The following is an 18,885-nucleotide window of genomic DNA, read 5'->3' as shown; positions in this document are numbered from 1 at the left end:
TTTCCTTTAATATATGCTATTAATAAAGAGTTTGGGAAGAAATTTATAGATTTGGGAGATAAAGTGGATGATGTTTTTATATGTAGGATCCCCAATTAACTCTTATATTTAGGATTGGAGGGAGTAATAAAAACAATGATAAAATGAAAAAGAAATTGTCCTTAACTTAGAGAGTTGTTTAATTTATTCCTTTTTTAAAGGCGACAAAATTCCTTTTATTTTTAAGTTGATTATATCTTCTTTAAAATTGACCAATGACACTAAACTCTCATAAATTGTTATATCTTAATTGATTAAATAAATATTTTTTTTATGTTGCTAAATGTTATTTCGATGTCTTTAAAGGGTAAATACTTTTGTTAGTTAGCTTACAAGTAAAAGATTAAGATGACGGAAGAATTATGTGGTAGAAAATTATGAGGCATAACAAGGTTTGAAGCTAAATATCTCTATTAAGCCAGCTTAGTGATGCCTTTTAGAAAAGAAATGTTCGGCTGAAGCATCTAGGTGGCATCTAAAATCAATTTAATTATGAGATAAACTTGATATGTTTAAATTTTGAAATGACAAAATATTTACAATTGAAAATAATTTAATTGGTGTTGTTTTTTTTTTCCTTCCGGTTTTAAGTCATGCTTTCGACTTACCAATTGAAGCATTGAGAATATTTACATTCCAATTTACGTGTAATATAAAATTGAATTTGAAAAAACATAATTAAATAAAGTCTTGGGTATGAAATTAATTTAAAATTTTTAGACTTAATTTTATAAAATTCAGGGGGCTAGCGTCTAACACCACACACACGGTAAGAAATTCAGTCCCCATCATTATGTGTCTAAAAAATTGTGTTACGGATCTAGTTTATACGTTAAATTAAATTAAATCAGAAATTAAATCTTATATTAAAAATTGAGGGTAGTACTTCGCATTAAATCCAATAAATATATGCAACTTATGGCTTAAAAATGTGCTCCATCTGCCAATTATCTGTTTACAAAATTTATGAAAATTAATTGATGTATTTAAAAGGGAAAGTCAAGGGAAAATTCCTCATTAAAAATTTTATCCATAAATAAAATTTGTAGGGCATCAGTACCCTAGCTGTATAAAATCTTATTAAATCCTTCCAACCAATAAAATTCTTGACTGAAAGACTTTTTTTTGGAAATTTTTTTTTTCCCCAAATTACTTCATCTTTTTAATAAATTCAATTTAAAAAATTAAAAAAATGGTGTTAACAACTTTTAATTGAATTTTATTATTCTTTTATGCTACATTTTCTTATTACTAAAATTTTAAAATCCTATTTCTCCAATTTTTTAAATTGAGGTCATTAAATTTTTTCTTCTTTACCCTCTCCTCCTTTTCCCTCCTCCCAAATATATGGTTAGAAAAGAAATATTAATTTTAGAAAATATTAATCACTGCTTAATTTTTGCAAACCATCATTTTTTATAAACAAGAACACAAAACATGGAAGGATTTTTTTTTTTTTTTTGGTTTTAACAACGAAAAGATCTATAATAGTCCCAGCACAAAATTAACCATGATTTTTTCCCTTGTTAAAAAAAAAAAAAAGCTGATTTGTCGGCTCAAGATGAAAATATCATAGCATAAATGGAGTACTTGAGGCCTATTCAGAAACTCAACGTCTCAATGGCCTAAAGTAAACCTAATAGGAGGAGAAGAAGAACTAGACCCTTATCTCTGTTCGTTCTTCTCATCAGCAACATCGCTAGGGAGATCCCGTCCAGAAGGCATGTTGCCTGGATAGTTAGTTGTTGATGCATGCGAACCTGTCATGCTGGAAGCAGGAAGAATTTAATTTAATTTTGGAAAATCCTGATTGATTAATGATGAAAGCAGCTTCGTCAATTTGTGAAGAAGTTGTACCCTCACCTTCTGTCCACAATGACCATGGAGCGAAGCTCACAATTGGCAAAACTGCAAACGCATATGAAGAAATAGTCACCCACACGCTTCATTCATAGGAACGAAAATTATCACAATCATGATAACTTTCGTTACAGACTGTAAAAGTTCAGTTTCTCTCTGTTTTCTTTTTTTCCAAATCACAGTGGCAAGTTCAAAACTTGAGAACTAGACTACGAATAAACACGAAAGGGTTGGCAAACTCCAGAATTATAACTGGGAATACGAGCCAACCCGCAGGTTGCGGCCTCCAGCCCACATTTTGGCGGGCTAGAAAAGTCCCAACCCTAACCCGCCACAGTGGGTTGGCAGGTTGGCGGATCTTTTTTTTTTTAATTCTCAATTTTTAAATCTTATTTTATTTAATTTTTTAAACTAATAAATAGTGATCCAAAATTTCAAAAGTAATCACAAGTATAAATTATATTTAACCACATTTAAAATAGTCAATATAAATATAAAACAATATATTACAAATATTTTACATGACTAACATTCAACATCAATTTATCAAGTGATAAATTTTATAATTTTTTTATACAAATGTCATGTTTGATACAAACACTATCTCTTAATAAATTAGAAGTGCATTTATCTAACTTTTTTTAAAGTTCATTCACCACATTTTTCTAAAATACTTTTTTTCTGTAATAAATATTATCTTATATTTGATTGTAGTTATTAAATTTTTGCTACAAATATGGTATGCTTATTTTTAAAAAAGATTTGTTATTTACATATGTATTATATAACATGAAAATTGAGATGTAAATGAGAGAAGAAAATTTTTAAATATAATAATATATTATTTATATGAAAAATTAAATAAATAAAAAAAGGTGGCGGGTTAGGCGGGCCAACCCGCCACAGCCCGCGGGTTATGTGGTGCGGGCTGGCAAAATGCCAACCCTAACCCGCTCTTTTATGGCGGGTTGGCGGACTGGCCCGCGGGCTTCAACCCATATTTCCGGCTCTAAATAATCCGCTCTATTTTTAGCACAATTAAAGAATCTATTTGTCTGAGAAATTCCAAGTACATGTGGTCCGCAAAAGATAGTAAATCCAAATTAATTATATAGATGGATAAGCATGAGACACAGGATGATCACTTAGATGGTCAGGTCTAGTTTTGCCTATAGCATGTCCAGATCTATTTGACAACCTCTTCTATTTTCTTAACAAATGTACCGGAAATTATGGAGATAAGTGCATTAATCAGCCCAAAAAGAAACCACTAAGATGCTTCACAGGGAAAATTCACATGCAATATATGTTAAAGAGGTGAGAATCGCAAATAAATTTTCCAAGACTGAGGAATCAATAGGCTTACTGCTTGCATATTTCCTTCTTCACGACGGGATGGCAGTCATTTCCAAAATACGTATTTAGAGTATGAAACAAGAATCCACTATGCGTCACTACAGCTATCTCCTTCTCCTTGCGAGTCAACAACCTGTGATTGCGCGGAAAACTTCGATTACAAAGCATTTCATGGAAGTTTCTACTTTCTGACTGATAGATTCAAGAGCAGTGGCAAGAACAAAGGATATACAAAATTGATTCCCCTCCCCCCCCCCCCAAAAAAAAAAAGCACATTCAAACGGTTATTATTGGCTGTTGAAACAAATGCCATTACTTTGGTTCAACGTTAACAAAGTAATCATGTTATTTCTCACAATTCTGAGATCCAGATAATTTCTTAATTATTAACTGACGGACTCCAACAAAGAAATGAACTTCTCATTCAACTCAAAAGCTCATAAGGAAGTTTAACTTTAAGCAGCTTGGATTTTGATTAAACTCAGAAGCTCCTTTAAAATTTGGCATGAAAACCAACAGATATTACAAGACTTAAGTGGATCTTAATCCTGCACATGTAGTAGAACTACATTATATCTGGGTAGAACCTTGAAAAATAGAAAAAAGAAAAAGTAATTCACAGACGTAGCTATCACTTTCTTAAGCTTTATATGGTCCTAATATAATGGAGAATCAAGATAACTAATTCGTAGTTTCATACCAATTCATGAATTCAAAACCCCTTTTTGCAAGTTCTTCCTTTGTCTCCCTAACGTCGGCCTTCCACGACGTATCCTCATTACTATCTATCTGAAGAGAAAATTCAGAGGGATTGGCATAAAACCCAAGAAAGCAATAAAATTAGCCTGATTTTAAACTGCTTAAGAAGGCTCTCAAGCATCTGTTAATATTTTAAAATGCCATCTTTGATTTGCAAGAAATGTAATACTTGCCAGTGAGAAATCAACTGCAGGGAAAGCAAACTCATATTCGCTGATGCTTCTTCTTTTGTCACAGGGATGAACTCCCTGCACAAGCAAACACATGAAGAAATAAGCAAGGGCTCTCATGTCAATGTATGCATTAAGCTTTAGAAAACTTGTATAAAAGGTATGTTGAAATAATTTTTACTCGGCAAAAAGTAAACTTCTGGCAATTTCATAGAAGAGATGAGAAAATGATGAAGCAAATGCATCTCTTTCAATAATTTATACATAACTGATTGTATTTTCTTGCATATGATTTCTAGTTCATTTTTGTTACCTTAATATCATTCAATGGCCTATGAAAATTTTTGGTGTAGCGCTCAATATTCGCAGGTCAGACCATCGGGCTAAATTATGATTAGACTGTGATATAAAAAACCCATCAACAGAAAAAAGTAATAATCTTCAAATTATTCCACTAAACTGCCCCCGTGTTTTTGGTTCAATCACGAGATAAAATACAAAACGAACTGCTATCGCTTTATTTAATGAAAAAGGAGAAGTGGATCCAGATGTTTTGGCGTTACTGGAACTAAATTCATCCTTGGAGATCAAGAAATTAAGTATTTACTCGAAGCTAATTCTAGAACTTTCCAGTGCATGGTAGTAGACAAATTATCGCGGTGATTATCTTTTCTCCTAAACATTTTTCTTTACCAAGACAGTGCCCACATGATAAGTCCAAATTGCAAAATTACCCACCAAATGTTCACGACAAAGTTCAACAGCAACTATCGGTGGACAATTCAGACTCGAAATTGCTGGACGGTTACTGTTTCCTGCATTTGCCACCATAAGCGGCAATGCATCCGTTCTATCTACGTAGTCCTCACCACCAAATACCCCAACAGCAGTTTGTAGAGTCCTTAAATGCCAAAGAAACCGTAAGCCATGTTAATCCATATTGTCTGTACCTCCTCAGCTGGAAGTAATTCAAACAACCAAAATATGGCTCCACAAGGAATCCTACCATTAATGGCGAAACACAGTATATGAAATTATCCGTAGTATAAAGTCATAATATAAATGAATGATGATTCCCAAACTATATCATGCAAACATTGCTACTCAATTCATTCCCAGAGCTAAGTTTGCTCATATGACGAGTGATGTACCCATTAAACAGCCACAGGTGCCGATCTTTCATTTGTAAGTTCTAGCATCAGGTCCCAGTAATGGCGTATTCAAAGATACAGCATGAGCAGTAGCAATAGCAACAACAAACTTTACCTCACTAGATGCATTGTACAAAAATATTAAACATACCAATTAAAAAAGCATCACAAATCCCCATAAGGGGACCAAGGATTTAGAAGATAATTAATGCCGAGAGGCAATCGCCTGTTTTATTTATGCTACACAACACAAATGCTTTCCAGTGTTGGGAACGGAGAGATTTGCAGCTAAATAGTAAGTAACATATACGTAAAAGTTGTGTTGCCAATCTGTGGCAGGTCACCGGCCTTTCATCTTATTCATCTCCAGTGATTCTGATCCAGCCATCCACTCTTTATAGAGTTAGAGGGGTTATTTCTGTTAAATTAATTAGGCATCTCTAGCGATTATAACAGCCACTTCCTAGTGGCTACTGTTTCGCCAACCTAATATTCCTGCCCCTCCTACTCCTTATTGTTACTTATACTATGCTTTTGCAATGTAACAGTTTAAGTCTCCTCCTCCCCCTCATTGTTTTCACAAAACAGAAATCTCAAAATCTCCAGCAACCCATTATATTTTTAAGTAGCCAACAATATATATGAAAGCAATAGAGGATAGCGAACAATATATAGAAGCCAACAACGTAGAGCAGTGAAAGTAATATACCCATTATTAGTAATATCCTTATAGGATATATAGAAGCCAACATTGTAGAGTAGTGAAAGTAGCCAACCCATTATTACCCATTATAGGATAGCCAACAATACATAGAAGCAACCCATTACGCAGTAGTCTCTGTATATCTTGCAGCAATTGTGTGTGATTTTGAAAGTAATATACCAGATATATGAAAAAGTAGTACCATATCAACAAACATTTATTTTTAACACGAGTTTCACCAATGTTCCACACTAGAGAAATCCGTAGTTGCCCTCCAGTATTGCTTCCTATGTAGTTAGACAATTTAGTATGTAGACTAAATGACGCTGATCATCCAGGAAAAGGTAAAATGCTGATAGTCTAAACCATAAAGTATAAACATAATCATAAATATAGACATAACATCTTGTTGCAAAAGAACGTTACAGAAAACATTATTAGAAAATCTCTGGAAACCAAGGCAAAATAGGCACAACATTTTCAGACCATTGAATTTCGCCCAAAAAAAAAAAAAAGCAGTCTCAACAAATCTGCCTTGATAATTGGAGTTAATAGAAAGTGAAAAAAAAAAAAAATTAGAGTAGTGGCATTAAGTCTTCAAAATTTCAAGTTCAATTTCCCACCTCTCTCATAATCTCCAGGTTCCTCACCTTCAGCAATATTAGCAGAAATGAACAAAATAATCTTTCAAGCAAAATAGAAAGCAATATGGGTTGTAAATCCTTAAAAGAAGAATCAGTTCACCGATATCACTAGATCAAAACACAGGTATTATTACCTTAATAAAGGAGATGCAATTACTAGATCAATCCTCTTTATGAGCCCGGAAGCATGAACATGCTTACGCAAATTGTCAACCTGTCAGTGTAGAGAAATTATCGTTTACTCTCACAGAGTAAAATGTCTTTTTCTTCTCTGAAAGCCACAAGAAATGTAAGCCCTGGTTTCCAGAATAAATTCCACATGATAAGCTGCAAATTGACTTGCGCAGTCATGCTTTACCTGCTGCCAGCCTAGTGGAGTAAGATGTGCATCAAAAAAATCAGGATTCAAGTATGCTTTGTAGTTCTTATCTCCCTCCACATTGTGGATCCCCTGAGCATGCCTGACCTGGACGTATGATTTTGTAAGTTGGAAAATCTTTGACTTGCAGAAAAAAGACCAAGAAAGAAGGCAATCTTGAATGTCCTTGAAATGAAATATATAGCAGCCTCAAACCCACACTGGATATAATGTGTTGACAGTAAAGTGAGTTTGATACCAACCAGGTGAATGGTTTTGCACCGATGCAATGGATACAAACTTGAACCAGCACCACAATCCATATTTCCAGATAAACCTGATGAACATTCAGAACATTGATATCACGCCTAAAGTAACAGAGCACAAGATCTCCACGATATTGGCAATAACAAAATGCATGTTTCAGAACGTGAACTATGACTAGAACAGCGTGCTGTTATTTATTAGTACCGCAAGATTGTTATCCTTTAACAATTCATTTGCAATTATGCATACTATTTCCCCCCCAGTTCGTTTAGATTTTGCCACGGTCTACAAATTATGCTTGGTTATTTATAGTTTCACTAGCTCCGTCACTTCATTCTCACTATCGACATATTCTACGGTCTACTGTCAGTATACGCACATCCTATGAGTCTCCTGCATAATCACCAACCTCTAAGAAAGTACACAGGAAGCAAAATCAACTATCAAGTAAACTGTGACAGACTCCTCGCCTTAATCACGATCTTCAGAAGAGTTCGATAGCTCGTTTAGCAGCAACATCCAACTACAAACTTCCATCACAAAACACATTTATTAATTTTTTTTCACCGTTCTGAAAATTGCGGAATTCTTACGCACATAGAATTCGAACTCAATGCCTGTTTAAAATCACCATTTCAACAGTATCTAACACTAAACACTAGCGAGTAACCACAAACAAGCAAGAAAACTGCAGAGTCATAACGGAGCTTCCGAAGAAGAGAATCAAGCTGTACAACTATCTAAAAGCAAAACATCTTACTCAAATATCACGCAACGTATGAACAAGCATAGAGATCTGAGGAAGTACCAGAGAAGCAGAGCGCAGAAGGAATCAAATGAAGGTCAAGTTTGCAGGAGCTCGGAGAAGAACAGGAGCGATAACGCAGAGAAGAAGAGATGAAGTAGATCGGAATGCTGGGAGAGAAACAGAATGAGGATGAGCATATATAAAAGCACTAATAAAGCTCATTGAACATTGGCGATGAACAGTAATTATTCTTCTGTTCTTCGCTCTATTTCTGGTAGTTATGTTGCGTCGCCTTGTGTCCAGTCAATTAGCTTCTCCAAATTCATTCGATTTCGATAAATTCCGGCGGCACAAATCGCGTTGCGTCCGAAGTATGTGAACAAGTGACAGCTTTATACTAACTAAAGCAAGCTCATCAAAACCAATTTTTCTTCATATTTTAATACAATTTGTTCACATGCTTTTTATCTCCAGGGTCAAATGGAGGGATTTTTTTTAGTGGGGTATAATAATTTAGGAAATAAATTTAAGAAGTTGCTTTTATTATTGCTTTTTTTTTTTGTTCTTGATTGTTTTTATTATATTTTGCATGAATTACATAGGTTCTTTAATTTTTTGAACTAGAAGAAGATCATTTAATTTTTTCATAAAATAGGTAATTAGATTATTTCTAAATGCTTATTAAAATATACTACTTCTGACCTTTAATATAAGAGCTCGTTTAATTTTTATTTTGATCCTAAATATAAGATCGCAATCTATTTTATCTCTCATATTTATCTATTTTTCTAAGATAGTCCTCGTAATAATGATAGTTCTATACAATACACTTGATCAGTAAGAATATTTTAGAAAAGACAACACTTATTTATTACAAATAACTAATTTAATTAGTTTTCTTAATCTATTTAAAGTAGTTAACTAGTTTTTATATGAAAGACTGAGGGTAGTATTGATCTTTTTTTAATCAAAAAAATATATTGACTTTTCATTTTGAAGATTAAACCATTCATTATCCATCAATATATTACTTCCAGTCCTAATTATAAGAGCTAGTTGATTAATTTGAGAAAATTAAAAAAATAAATTAAATTAGTTATTTGAAATAAATAGAGTGTCTTTCTTAAAATATCCTTGCTAATCAAGTGTATTGACTAAAACATCATTATTACAAGGATTACCTTGAAAAAAATACATAAATATGATAGACAAAGTGGATTTGGGTTTTATATTTATGACCAAAATAAAATTCAAATAAAGTCTTATACTCTTATATTAAGGATCGGAGGCAGTATTAATAAAATCATCTCTCATTGTTCATTTGGAATAATTTATCAATTATAAAAAAGGACATCCCATAAAAGTAAAATTGTCAATATATGAGTATAAATCCACATTTAGTTGAGTTTAAGCTAGGTTAATTTGATTGATAAAAAATTAGCTCATAATTCACAAAATCATGAGATTTAAACTGCATATGTAAGGACTTTGTTAACATAAATCAATTTAATTATACCAAACTCAGTCACCATCAGATCATATGCTGCTTCTCTTTTTCATTCTCCTTAATCTACGTGTATTGTCGGGGCGGAACCTGGTTCCGTTTTAAATTAATGAATGAGTCCAACTTTATTTATATTATGTCTGTGTGGGTTCACTCCACGTCTCTTCCAACCCCCCAAGGAATGGGTGGGAATCTCCTCGCACTATATAGGCGAAACTAATTTCAAATTAATCTATATGGAGACTCTAATGTGTTAGAATTGGCGTGCATTAATTTTGTTGGTGGTTCAGATGAAGTTCAGAAAAATGCATCTTAAGCATAGAAATTTCCTCCTCATCCCCACCAAAGAAACGGGAGGATTTACAATTACATAAGTTGTATTAGTCAATAGATTTCTCCCTGTTAAGCAAGTCTGGCGCATCATCAATGTTGACTCTCAATCTTTATTAAAAGTTGATATGAACTCAACATCCATAATCATAAACCATGCAACTCCTCATGGTTTTGAAAAAGTATACATTTTTGTATTGATTTAATCATATCCAATCTTAAATGGAAGTTCGTAATGAAAGAAACATTCTTTTGAATCACTTGGTATAGTTTTAGATAGCTCAGTCTATCAAGTACAATTCACCGTATGATCTACCAATCACAATTTACAATATGATCTTAGATTTGAGACTTAATTCTACGTGATCTTTCTTAATATTCTGCCTTTAGATTGGAAAAATAAAAAAACTACTTCTAATTCTAATTATAAAATCTCGTTTGTAATTATAAAACTTTGTTTGTAATATACAAACGAGGTCTTATAATTATAATTAGAGGTAGTATAACTTTTTACAACGAATAGAGTGTTCAGATAATTTTAAATAATCCTCTTTCACTCACACTTTAAGAAGAGAAACTCATTTACAGTGGTTCTAATGATAGTGAATACAAAACTGAAATGGGATTCAAATGGATCCCCAATCAGTCCTACTACTCAAGGTTGCCAAATGGTTTCTTCTCTAAGCCTATATGGTATTTGACACGGAAGCTCAAACTACTTATGAAGCATTTTCTCTTTGTTTAGAAAATGATACATCAATCCTTGCCAATTGGGTCATTCTTCGGAAAAATAATCTAAATTGCTCAACCAGATTTCCTTTTGGCTGCTCAGCTCTGGAAGCCGTTGATCATTTTTGTGCTCAATGCAATAACTCTAAAGCCCTATGGTTTGCTTGACTATCCCCTGGATTTTGTATTAGGTAACTCTTTCTATTTAATACCATCATCTCGAGCTAAAATCAATCATCAACTAACATAACATAAAAATTATAATAAGACTTTGCATTATGAAACACTTCTTGTTTTAAATTGTTTATTAATTACAAATAAATGATCTACTTTAGTACTCCTCTTGTTCTTAAGGTAGGACTTAATTGTTAAGTTAATTTTGGTCCTAAATATAAGACCTATTCTTTATATTTATTAAATTTTTCTAAATTACCCTTATAAATATTCTCTTAACCATAATCAAGTAAGTGATGGACGAAGGATATTAAGAAAGATGATTATGGTATTTTAAGAAAAACATGTCATATTTTTTATAATTAACTAACTTATCTAACTTTTTAATCTAATCAAATTAGTTAAATAGGTTTTATATTAAGTACCAGATGAGTATTATGTATGTCTATAAGAATAAGATTCACACTGTAAATTTACAGATATATTCTATAAGTATGTTTAATGTGTTTGATAACTTTTTTACATATGTAAAAAGAAAAATCCTAAAAAATTTACTGTTGAATTTTAAAATGACAAATCAGAAATTACTACAAAAATATGTTGTTATTTATTTTTTGAGTGTAGTCATTTTCTTTACAAATATAATAACTAATACTGATTTAGAATTTTAAAATTCAACAGTTATTTTTTTGAGATTTTTCTGAGAACTTTTTCAAGCAACGTACAGGTAGGGGATTTTTTTTTTTGATAAATAATTTAGGGAAAACCATATTGGAGACACTTATACTTTCTCTCAATTTTCAATTTGGTATCTATGTGTTTTTTGTTCTTAACTAAATCTTTAATTTTGCTCTATTAACATCATTAATCTTTATGTAGAGACTCAAAATATCAATAGAACAAAGTTATAGGAGCTAATGTTGCTAAAAAGATAAAATTAAATGTTTAATTAAAGGGAAAAAAACACATAGGTACCAAATTAAAAATTGAGAAAAAGTATAGGTACCTCCAATATGGTTTTCCAATAATTTATGTACTCTTTTTTTTAAAAAATAATTTGAGCCGTGACTCTCTCCGTCGTTGTCCAGATTCTTTTCACTCTCTGGAATCTCCTCTCCAGAACCGATGCTATGTCTCCGAAACTCCTTTCACCGCTCTTCCCTTGGCTCTTCTTACTGACCTTTGCATCCCTCTTTTTCTTTTATTCATTTGTTTCTATCTATAGACCCTCTTCGTCAACCTCTAGATTGATCACAGTTCCCACATCCTCCTTCTGTAATCTCTTCAGAGGCAGCTGGGCCTTAGATCCAAATCGCAAGCCATTGTACGATGAGAATTGCCCATTTCACCGGAACGCATGGAATTGTTTGAGAAACAAGAGGGAAAATATGAACCTGATCAATTCGTGGAAATGGGTGCCTGAGGGTTGTGAGCTGCCGCGAATTGACCCGTTTCGATTTATGGGGTTGATGAGGAATAAGAATATTGGGTTTGTTGGGGATTCTCTGAATGAGAATTTCTTGGCTTCGTTTCTATGCATTCTGAGAAATGCTGATGCGGGTGCTAAGAAGTGGAAAAGAAAGGGAGCTTGGAGAGGAGCTCATTTTCCCAAGTACAATGTCACTGTCGGTTATCATCGTGCTGTGTTGCTTTCCAAATACCAGTAAGAATATTACTGCGTTAGTTCTTTCACTTTGAATTATGCATGAGTTTCTTTATTCAGTGCTTTCTACCAATATTAGTAACTAGCAGGAACAGCTTCATAGCAATAGAACAATTTGTTACTTGCATTATTCGGTCTATTGAGATTTAGTTCTCGAATATGTAATGAGTATAATTCTCAAAAATAACAAATGGTGGCACATCAGTTTTTTGAGGAGATCTCCGGGTCATTTGGTCGGAGAACTGCAACGAGTTTTTTTAGCTTCAGGTGCATTTTACTAGTTATTGAAAATAGTTGCTTTTAGTTTACTTGTGAGTTGCTTGTGCACATGTTTTGAAATGATGTTGTTCACTGACTGGGAAGGAAAAATAACGCTTATTCATATATACTGAATTCATTAGAGGAATAAGGTGCGTAAAAAGTGTGTTTTACCTAGGAAGAGAAACTGGCTTTTATTAGAATTTAGATATTTTTAGGATCAATCCAATGGAGCACTAGCTTAGAATATGAGATCTTTTGTATAATGAGCTTCAACTCAAAATCAGCAGGAGTGGGATTAATGACATACCTTTTATATCTCATCTGCGTGATGCATTAAACTTCATCCTTCAAGTGTGTACAGAAATGCAATTTTGTTTGTTAGCTGGTATGCTATGAATATCATGGCCAAATTTTTCATGAATAAAGATATTTTTGTCTAAATTGTTGGACATTTTTGGTAGACATGGGCGTATTTTATGGAAGCATATGCCTGCTGGTTCACAAGTGTAGCCACCTCCTGCTCCTACCTATCTATAGTCTATACATTAGCCTGCTGAGGGTTCTCTTTTTATGGTGTCATTATGGAAGTGACACTGCTACTACTGTTAGCACTCCAATACAAACTGCAATTTTTTTGTTGGTCTTGTTTTAAGACGCATTGCATTCTAGCTATGAGAGGATACAGAAGAAAGGGGAAAGTGCAAAAAAACAATAAATTTTGGGCCACTTGCAAATAACCCCTAAACTTTTGAAAACAGAAATAAAGACCTTGTTTGGTATAGGAAGAAGAATTCTCTCTCCTTCCTCCTTTTGTAATGCCTATTGTGTTCATGTATTCATTATTCAAGTGTTTTTATTCCTTTTTGGTGCTTCTTTAAAGCAGTTATTGAAAGGTCATTTTCACCTTCAAAATTACTTCCTCCATTTTATTACTTTTCCTTCTGCATAATAGATGGCTCCTAAGTCCCTCAACTTTCACACTTCAACTCAAATACCATAACAAACTTTCCCATTACTGATGTGGCATTTTCTCATATGTCTCTAATGTTAGCATGTCAATCATTGGACATCTAATGTGACATTTGAGTTAAAAGTTAAGGAAACTAGAGAACAAAGGGTCTATTTCTTGGAGTGGGAAGTTTTATGTTTTGCATTTTTCTCAAAAATAATGTTCTATTTTCACTAGTTTGTGCCCTTATAATTTTGAAATAGCAATCTCATATGGTTATTACTGATTATCAAAAGGTGGCAGCCAAAGCAATCTGAAAACGGACATCAAGAGGGATCAGAAGGTATATATCGAGTAGATGTTGATGTTCCTGCAGATGATTGGGTTAATATTGCAGGCTTCTATGATGTCCTTGTGTTTAACACTGGCCACTGGTAAATTCTTGTTACCTATGCTGAACTTTGAAACTGTTAAATTATGGAATACGTTACTGCTTACATGCATATAGAAAAAGCTGTTGAGCCTAGACATCAGAAAGAAGACAGAGACTTGGCTAGTTGTAACTGTTTCAAGTTTCTAAATTTATAACCTATCAGTTACTCAGCAATTCTGGTCTTGAATAGGTGGAATTATGACAAATTCCCAAAAGAGAAGCCACTTGTCTTTTATAGGGCTGGACGGCCAATTGTTCCTCCACTGGAAATGTTTGATGGACTAAGAGTTATTCTTGACAACACAGTTTCATACATACAAGACAAATTCCCAGCAAAGACACTGAAGTTCTGGCGTTTACAATCTCCAAGGCACTTCTATGGTGGAGACTGGAATCAAAATGGAAGCTGCTTGTTGAGCAAGCCCCTTGAGAAGCATGAGGTTTGTATTTTTGTAACCTGCCTCGTGTTTAAGCTGTCTATATGATCTTACTTTTCTGCCTCTTGCTTGCATTCAGAGATCATCTAAACCAATAGACTCGAGAACCTTGTCAGGGATATAATAAAATCATTACACGCTCTCACCTAACAGCCTAAACTTTGAGTTGAAATGATCATTGACTCTTTTGTTTCATGCACTAGTTGAGAGAAATAGATACTAATATCTGAGCAGCTTGACTCATGGTTTGAACCCAGGAACAATGGAGTTAACCAAGAAGCAAGGCAACTGAATCTTCTGGTTGAAAAGGCATTGCAAGGAACTGACATCCATGTGCTTGATTTAACTCACTTGAGTGAATTCAGAGCTGATGCTCATCCAGCGATTTGGTTGGGAAGGCAAGATGCTGTGACAATCTGGGGTCAGGATTGCATGCACTGGTGTCTGCCTGGTGTCCCTGACACATGGGTTGATATATTGTCACAACTGATCCTTAATACATTAGGAAGAACCAGTGGATCATGACAAATGGAAAGGTTTTTATGTAGATCCAGTCTATAAAAAATAAGAGACGAAGTCTATACGAATATAAACAAGGAGTTTTTCAACTTTTGGAGAGGTTGAGTTTTTCCCTTGACAAAATCAATTTTTAGACAAAGTAAATGATACAAGTCCAAGGGTGAAAAACTCAACCTCCCAGGCATGTCAAATGTAGGTTCCATTGAAAAAATGTATAACACAATTTCATGTCTAATTATTTTTAGTTTAGTAACACTTATCTTTTATAGATTGGGTCTACCTAAATTTTTTTGAAAAGCACGATTAGAAGTCATGAAATCCACTTCATGTGTTTGCCGTTGAAATGGTACGAGGCTTGTTTATTGTGGAGATGTGAGAATAGAGGGTCTTCTTTGAGGGGTTAGATGCAATATCCAATGCTGATCTTGTGAAGAAAAGTTGCAGCTCAAATTGGGAGGGAAGCCGTGATTGATTTTGTGAAGAGAAATTGATAGCCAATAGATGCAGCCCCGCCAACTTATTCAAATAATAAATTAGTAACTGTTGAATTTAAGAGTAAGCTTGTTGGTTATGGATGACCTGATGAAGTAATTATCTTAGCATTCTTAGATGTGGAAGCTTCAGTGCGTCCTTTTATATCCTGCACGGAGCAATAGGATTGTGAGTTTGCTGATTTATTTTTACTCAACCTGGTCATTTTATTGGGCCTTTAACCTGTTTTGGTATTTGGAAAGATTTGAAAGCTTTCAATTTTTTATATTCAATCTTGTAATCATTTAATATTCTGCAAAAATATTAAATATAAAATTTATGGAATGTTATTTATTGTTCCAAAAATTCATGGTATGGAATAACTATTCTGAATTTTGATGACTACAAAATTAAGGAAATGCATATCGTGTACTTGCTAAAAAAAACACTTATTTTTTATTGATGTGAAAAGTGAATGAGTCATAAAAATCTCTATATAAGTTTAAAATTTATTAAAAAGTCGTACTCTTTCGATTTTTAATATAAAACTTAATTATTAAGTTAATTTTAATTTTTTATATAAGACTTATTTTTATATTTATTAATTTTTTTTAAATTACCCATGTTAATACTCTTTTAATTATAATTAAGTATAAGAAGAAGGGAGGATATTAAGAGAAATGATTATATTGTTTTAGAAAAATATCATTTTTTTTATAGTTGATTAACTTATCTAATTTGTTTAATCTAATTGAATTAGTTAAATATGTTTTAAATTAAGGACCTGAAAAGTATTATGCAGTGTCATAAATAATGTGTTTTTGTTTCAAATTCCGCACACTTTGGAGGACCACATTCTCGTTTTTCATGATTATTTATTTTTTTGTGAAATACATGTCAAATTGCTATTGTGGGATCAATTCTTTTTGTAAATGTCGTTTTCAAGTGCCTGCACAATGTCCCATTTGTAGCCTCATGGATGAGACGCATCCCATTTGCAATTTTTTTTATATGTGAAACACAGCTTAGAGAGCAAATTGTGCAATTAAATTTTATAACTTGCAAATGGGCAGGGCATTGTCCATGTAACGATCTTCCCATACAATCCATATCCATGGGTTCCAATCAATCCATTATGCCAGGATTTTGCACGCAAAGAACACAAAACTACAATGACAATTAATATAGAAAATAATCATTATAATAAAGAGAAGTTCAAGAGCAATCATACGAGTTCTCAATGTAGAAGCAGGTACTTGAATGCTTAGTTAATAGTTACAAGTTGATCTACCCAGAAAACAGATATGATAGCACCAGGTTATGAACAGCTTTTTTGGATATTTATTTACTCCATTGGTCTTGTAAAATGTAACAGCGAATCTAGAAAGAACTTTTATATACAAACCAGCAGGATTTGAATGCTAAAAATTCACTGCACACACCAAATTTATGAGTCTGTTGATAAACACAAATCAGAAATGGAGCTGCTTGCACTGTGAAGATACAGCTTCTGCTGGACAGTAAGGACACTTGAAGGGTCGGGTGCTGCTTTTCGACAACTTCATGATTGATTGCTTGCAAAGAACATGCAAACATGGAAGCAGCATTGGAGGATTCTCTTCACTTGCTTGATCCCTACTCACTGGGCAGACAAAAATAGAATGAAACTGAAATTCCTTTCCCAGTTCTACGGGCACTGGCAGCTGTTTCATTGCCTGCCACTCTTGCTTCTTTGCTGCCATTACATTTGCCAGCTTCAAGAGTGTAGGCAACCCTTCAACTCCGGCGGCAACTGCCACACTCAATGGGCTCTCGTAGGATTGTCCCAGGAGAATGCAGAACTGCCGTGTCAGCTCTTCGGTAGTCCTCTCCCAATGGATTTGGGACATCAACTCAGAATAAGGGGAGTTGTCAAGCCTTCCTGCATACAAGAGGCAACCCATAAGCTTTTGGAACTCATCCTTGTGGAGGGAAGCAAAAGGAGCAAGATAAGTTCGGGCATATTTTAAGGCATCGGCTTGAGTTCCATTTTGCAGGACCTCTACAAACTGCAGCGTATGAAGCTTAAGCTCGAGATTGGAAACACTCTGGATAAGTTTAGCTCGGTTGGCAGAGATCCATGTGAGAGCAGGTTGGAGGTTCTTAACTCTCATAGCTTCAAGAATCTGATGCATTTCCAGGAATTGAGATCTTAGTGAATTTAAATTTGGTTCCCCAGCTTCATTCATGATGCTATCTCCAAGGTCAAATTGCCCTTGACGGTAAAAATGGTTTGCAATAATCTGATTCACAATGTGAAAGTCAAAGTCAACATTTCTGTATGCCTTGGATACATCAGGATTTAAGGATTTCTCCAGAAGTTTTTGGTACTTGGTAAGACTTATATTCAATTCTTTCTGTGGTCCTTCTAGCTGTTGAAGCGCCCCAATAGCATTAAGTTTAAACTTAAGATCTGTGAGTATAGATTTCTGGTCTCCAGGAGCTGAGTCATGAGCTGACTGAATTTTCGCCAAAGCCTGTTCAATTTCAAGCCCTACCTGATCAATGACTTCTTGGAACTTAGAAGTAGATAACTTCTGTTTCTTAGATACACGGTCAAATGCATCTCTAATACTATTCAGCTCCATCTTTGGTACTTTGGTAAGAAGCCACTGCAGAAATTTAACAAAGAAACCAATTAGACATGCTCCAAAAAAAAAAAAAAAAAACTACTAATGCTTCCCGGGTACGAACTAACAAGTATGATGATAAAACCATTTATTGTATATACAACAAAGTGAATTGCTAGCTACATCACATCAACGCATCTGGCCTTAATATGAAGAAAACAAAAATGAAGCACTGCAGTTTTGTTCACCGTTTACTCTTGACTGAGAGAAACCTTTCCAACAGTGCAAAGAGAATTGTAACTAGGAATATGTATGGTGAATAGTCAAAAAAATTTATCAAAAATGAGAGACATAAGCAAGCCAAAAATTTGAAACTATTTCCTCTTAAAGTTTGTTTTCATCACATTTCATAAGAGCTTACAATACGCTCCTAGCATCCTAACTCCACTGAAAAGGCTTCCCTATGTCCAAAGCTTAGCAAGAACATCGGCATCTTCTTTGCTTCTTTTTATAGGAAAAAAATTATTGAAGAGTTCTGAATAGCGATATAAAACTGAGAACAACAGTTCTAACAACAACAAAGAAAAAGAAGTTACAAACAAGAAATCACTGTATTTCCAATAAAAGACACACAATATGCATAAGTCACAAAAAAAATTTTCAAATACCAAAAAAGGTAAGTTTATTGAATCTAAGCTTCATCATCTAAGTTCTCTAATAAACATAGTAGAGAATCTCCAAGTGGACTCGG

General features: G+C 33.8%; 3 protein-coding genes across 4 annotated transcripts; 1 reads left to right on the top strand and 2 right to left on the bottom strand.

Annotated features, from left to right (window-relative positions):
* Positions 1 to 1,477: 1,477 nt before the first annotated feature.
* LOC114758505 (phosphoglycerate mutase-like protein 1) lies at positions 1,478 to 8,293 on the bottom strand. Its single transcript, XM_028947556.1, has 10 exons — positions 8,116 to 8,293; positions 7,304 to 7,377; positions 7,041 to 7,148; positions 6,817 to 6,896; positions 4,923 to 5,085; positions 4,188 to 4,262; positions 3,956 to 4,044; positions 3,266 to 3,388; positions 1,903 to 1,947; positions 1,478 to 1,807 (listed from the first exon to the last, which is right to left on the bottom strand). The coding sequence occupies exons 2-10, from the start codon at positions 7,361 to 7,363 to the stop codon at positions 1,705 to 1,707; spliced, it is 846 nt and encodes a 281-aa protein (XP_028803389.1). The 5' UTR covers positions 7,364 to 7,377; positions 8,116 to 8,293; the 3' UTR covers positions 1,478 to 1,704.
* Positions 8,294 to 11,890: 3,597 nt separating this feature from the next.
* LOC114758504 (protein trichome birefringence-like 12) lies at positions 11,891 to 15,609 on the top strand. 2 transcript variants are annotated; one of them, XM_028947554.1, is made up of 4 exons: positions 11,891 to 12,455; positions 13,962 to 14,099; positions 14,289 to 14,538; positions 14,770 to 15,609. In XM_028947554.1, the coding sequence occupies exons 1-4, from the start codon at positions 11,923 to 11,925 to the stop codon at positions 15,058 to 15,060; spliced, it is 1,212 nt and encodes a 403-aa protein (XP_028803387.1). In that variant the 5' UTR covers positions 11,891 to 11,922; the 3' UTR covers positions 15,061 to 15,609. The 2 variants fall into 2 exon arrangements, with proteins under 2 accessions (XP_028803387.1, XP_028803388.1); XM_028947555.1 differs by having other exon boundaries at positions 14,793 to 14,897.
* Positions 15,610 to 16,710: 1,101 nt separating this feature from the next.
* Positions 16,711 to 18,205, bottom strand: LOC114758501 (protein RMD5 homolog). The gene has a single exon (XM_028947550.1). The coding sequence runs from the start codon at positions 18,150 to 18,152 to the stop codon at positions 16,998 to 17,000; it is 1,155 nt and encodes a 384-aa protein (XP_028803383.1). The 5' UTR covers positions 18,153 to 18,205; the 3' UTR covers positions 16,711 to 16,997.
* Between the last annotated feature and the right edge of the window lie 680 nt (positions 18,206 to 18,885).

This window comes from Neltuma alba, unplaced genomic scaffold (genome assembly GCF_004799145.2).
Source record: "Neltuma alba isolate B1F8T4 unplaced genomic scaffold, ASM479914v2 tig00010707_pilon, whole genome shotgun sequence".
Taxonomy (NCBI): Eukaryota; Viridiplantae; Streptophyta; class Magnoliopsida; order Fabales; family Fabaceae; genus Neltuma; species Neltuma alba.
This window is presented reverse-complemented; position numbering and strand designations above follow the sequence as displayed.

Coding starts and splice junctions, on each gene's coding strand:
- LOC114758504 (XM_028947554.1), top strand. CDS start 11,923: ATGTCTCCGAAACTCCTTTCACCGCTCTTCCCTTGGCTCTTCTTACTG. Junction 12,456..13,961: donor GTGTTGCTTTCCAAATACCA/GTAAGAATATTA, acceptor GATTATCAAAAG/GTGGCAGCCAAAGCAATCTG. Junction 14,100..14,288: donor GTGTTTAACACTGGCCACTG/GTAAATTCTTGT, acceptor GGTCTTGAATAG/GTGGAATTATGACAAATTCC.
- LOC114758501 (XM_028947550.1), bottom strand. CDS start 18,152: ATGGAGCTGAATAGTATTAGAGATGCATTTGACCGTGTATCTAAGAAA.
- LOC114758505 (XM_028947556.1), bottom strand. CDS start 7,363: ATGGATTGTGGTGCTGGTTCAAGTTTGTATCCATTGCATCGGTGCAAA. Junction 7,149..7,303: donor GGTGCAAAACCATTCACCTG/GTTGGTATCAAA, acceptor TCATACGTCCAG/GTCAGGCATGCTCAGGGGAT. Junction 1,808..1,902: donor ATGGTCATTGTGGACAGAAG/GTGAGGGTACAA, acceptor TCCTGCTTCCAG/CATGACAGGTTCGCATGCAT.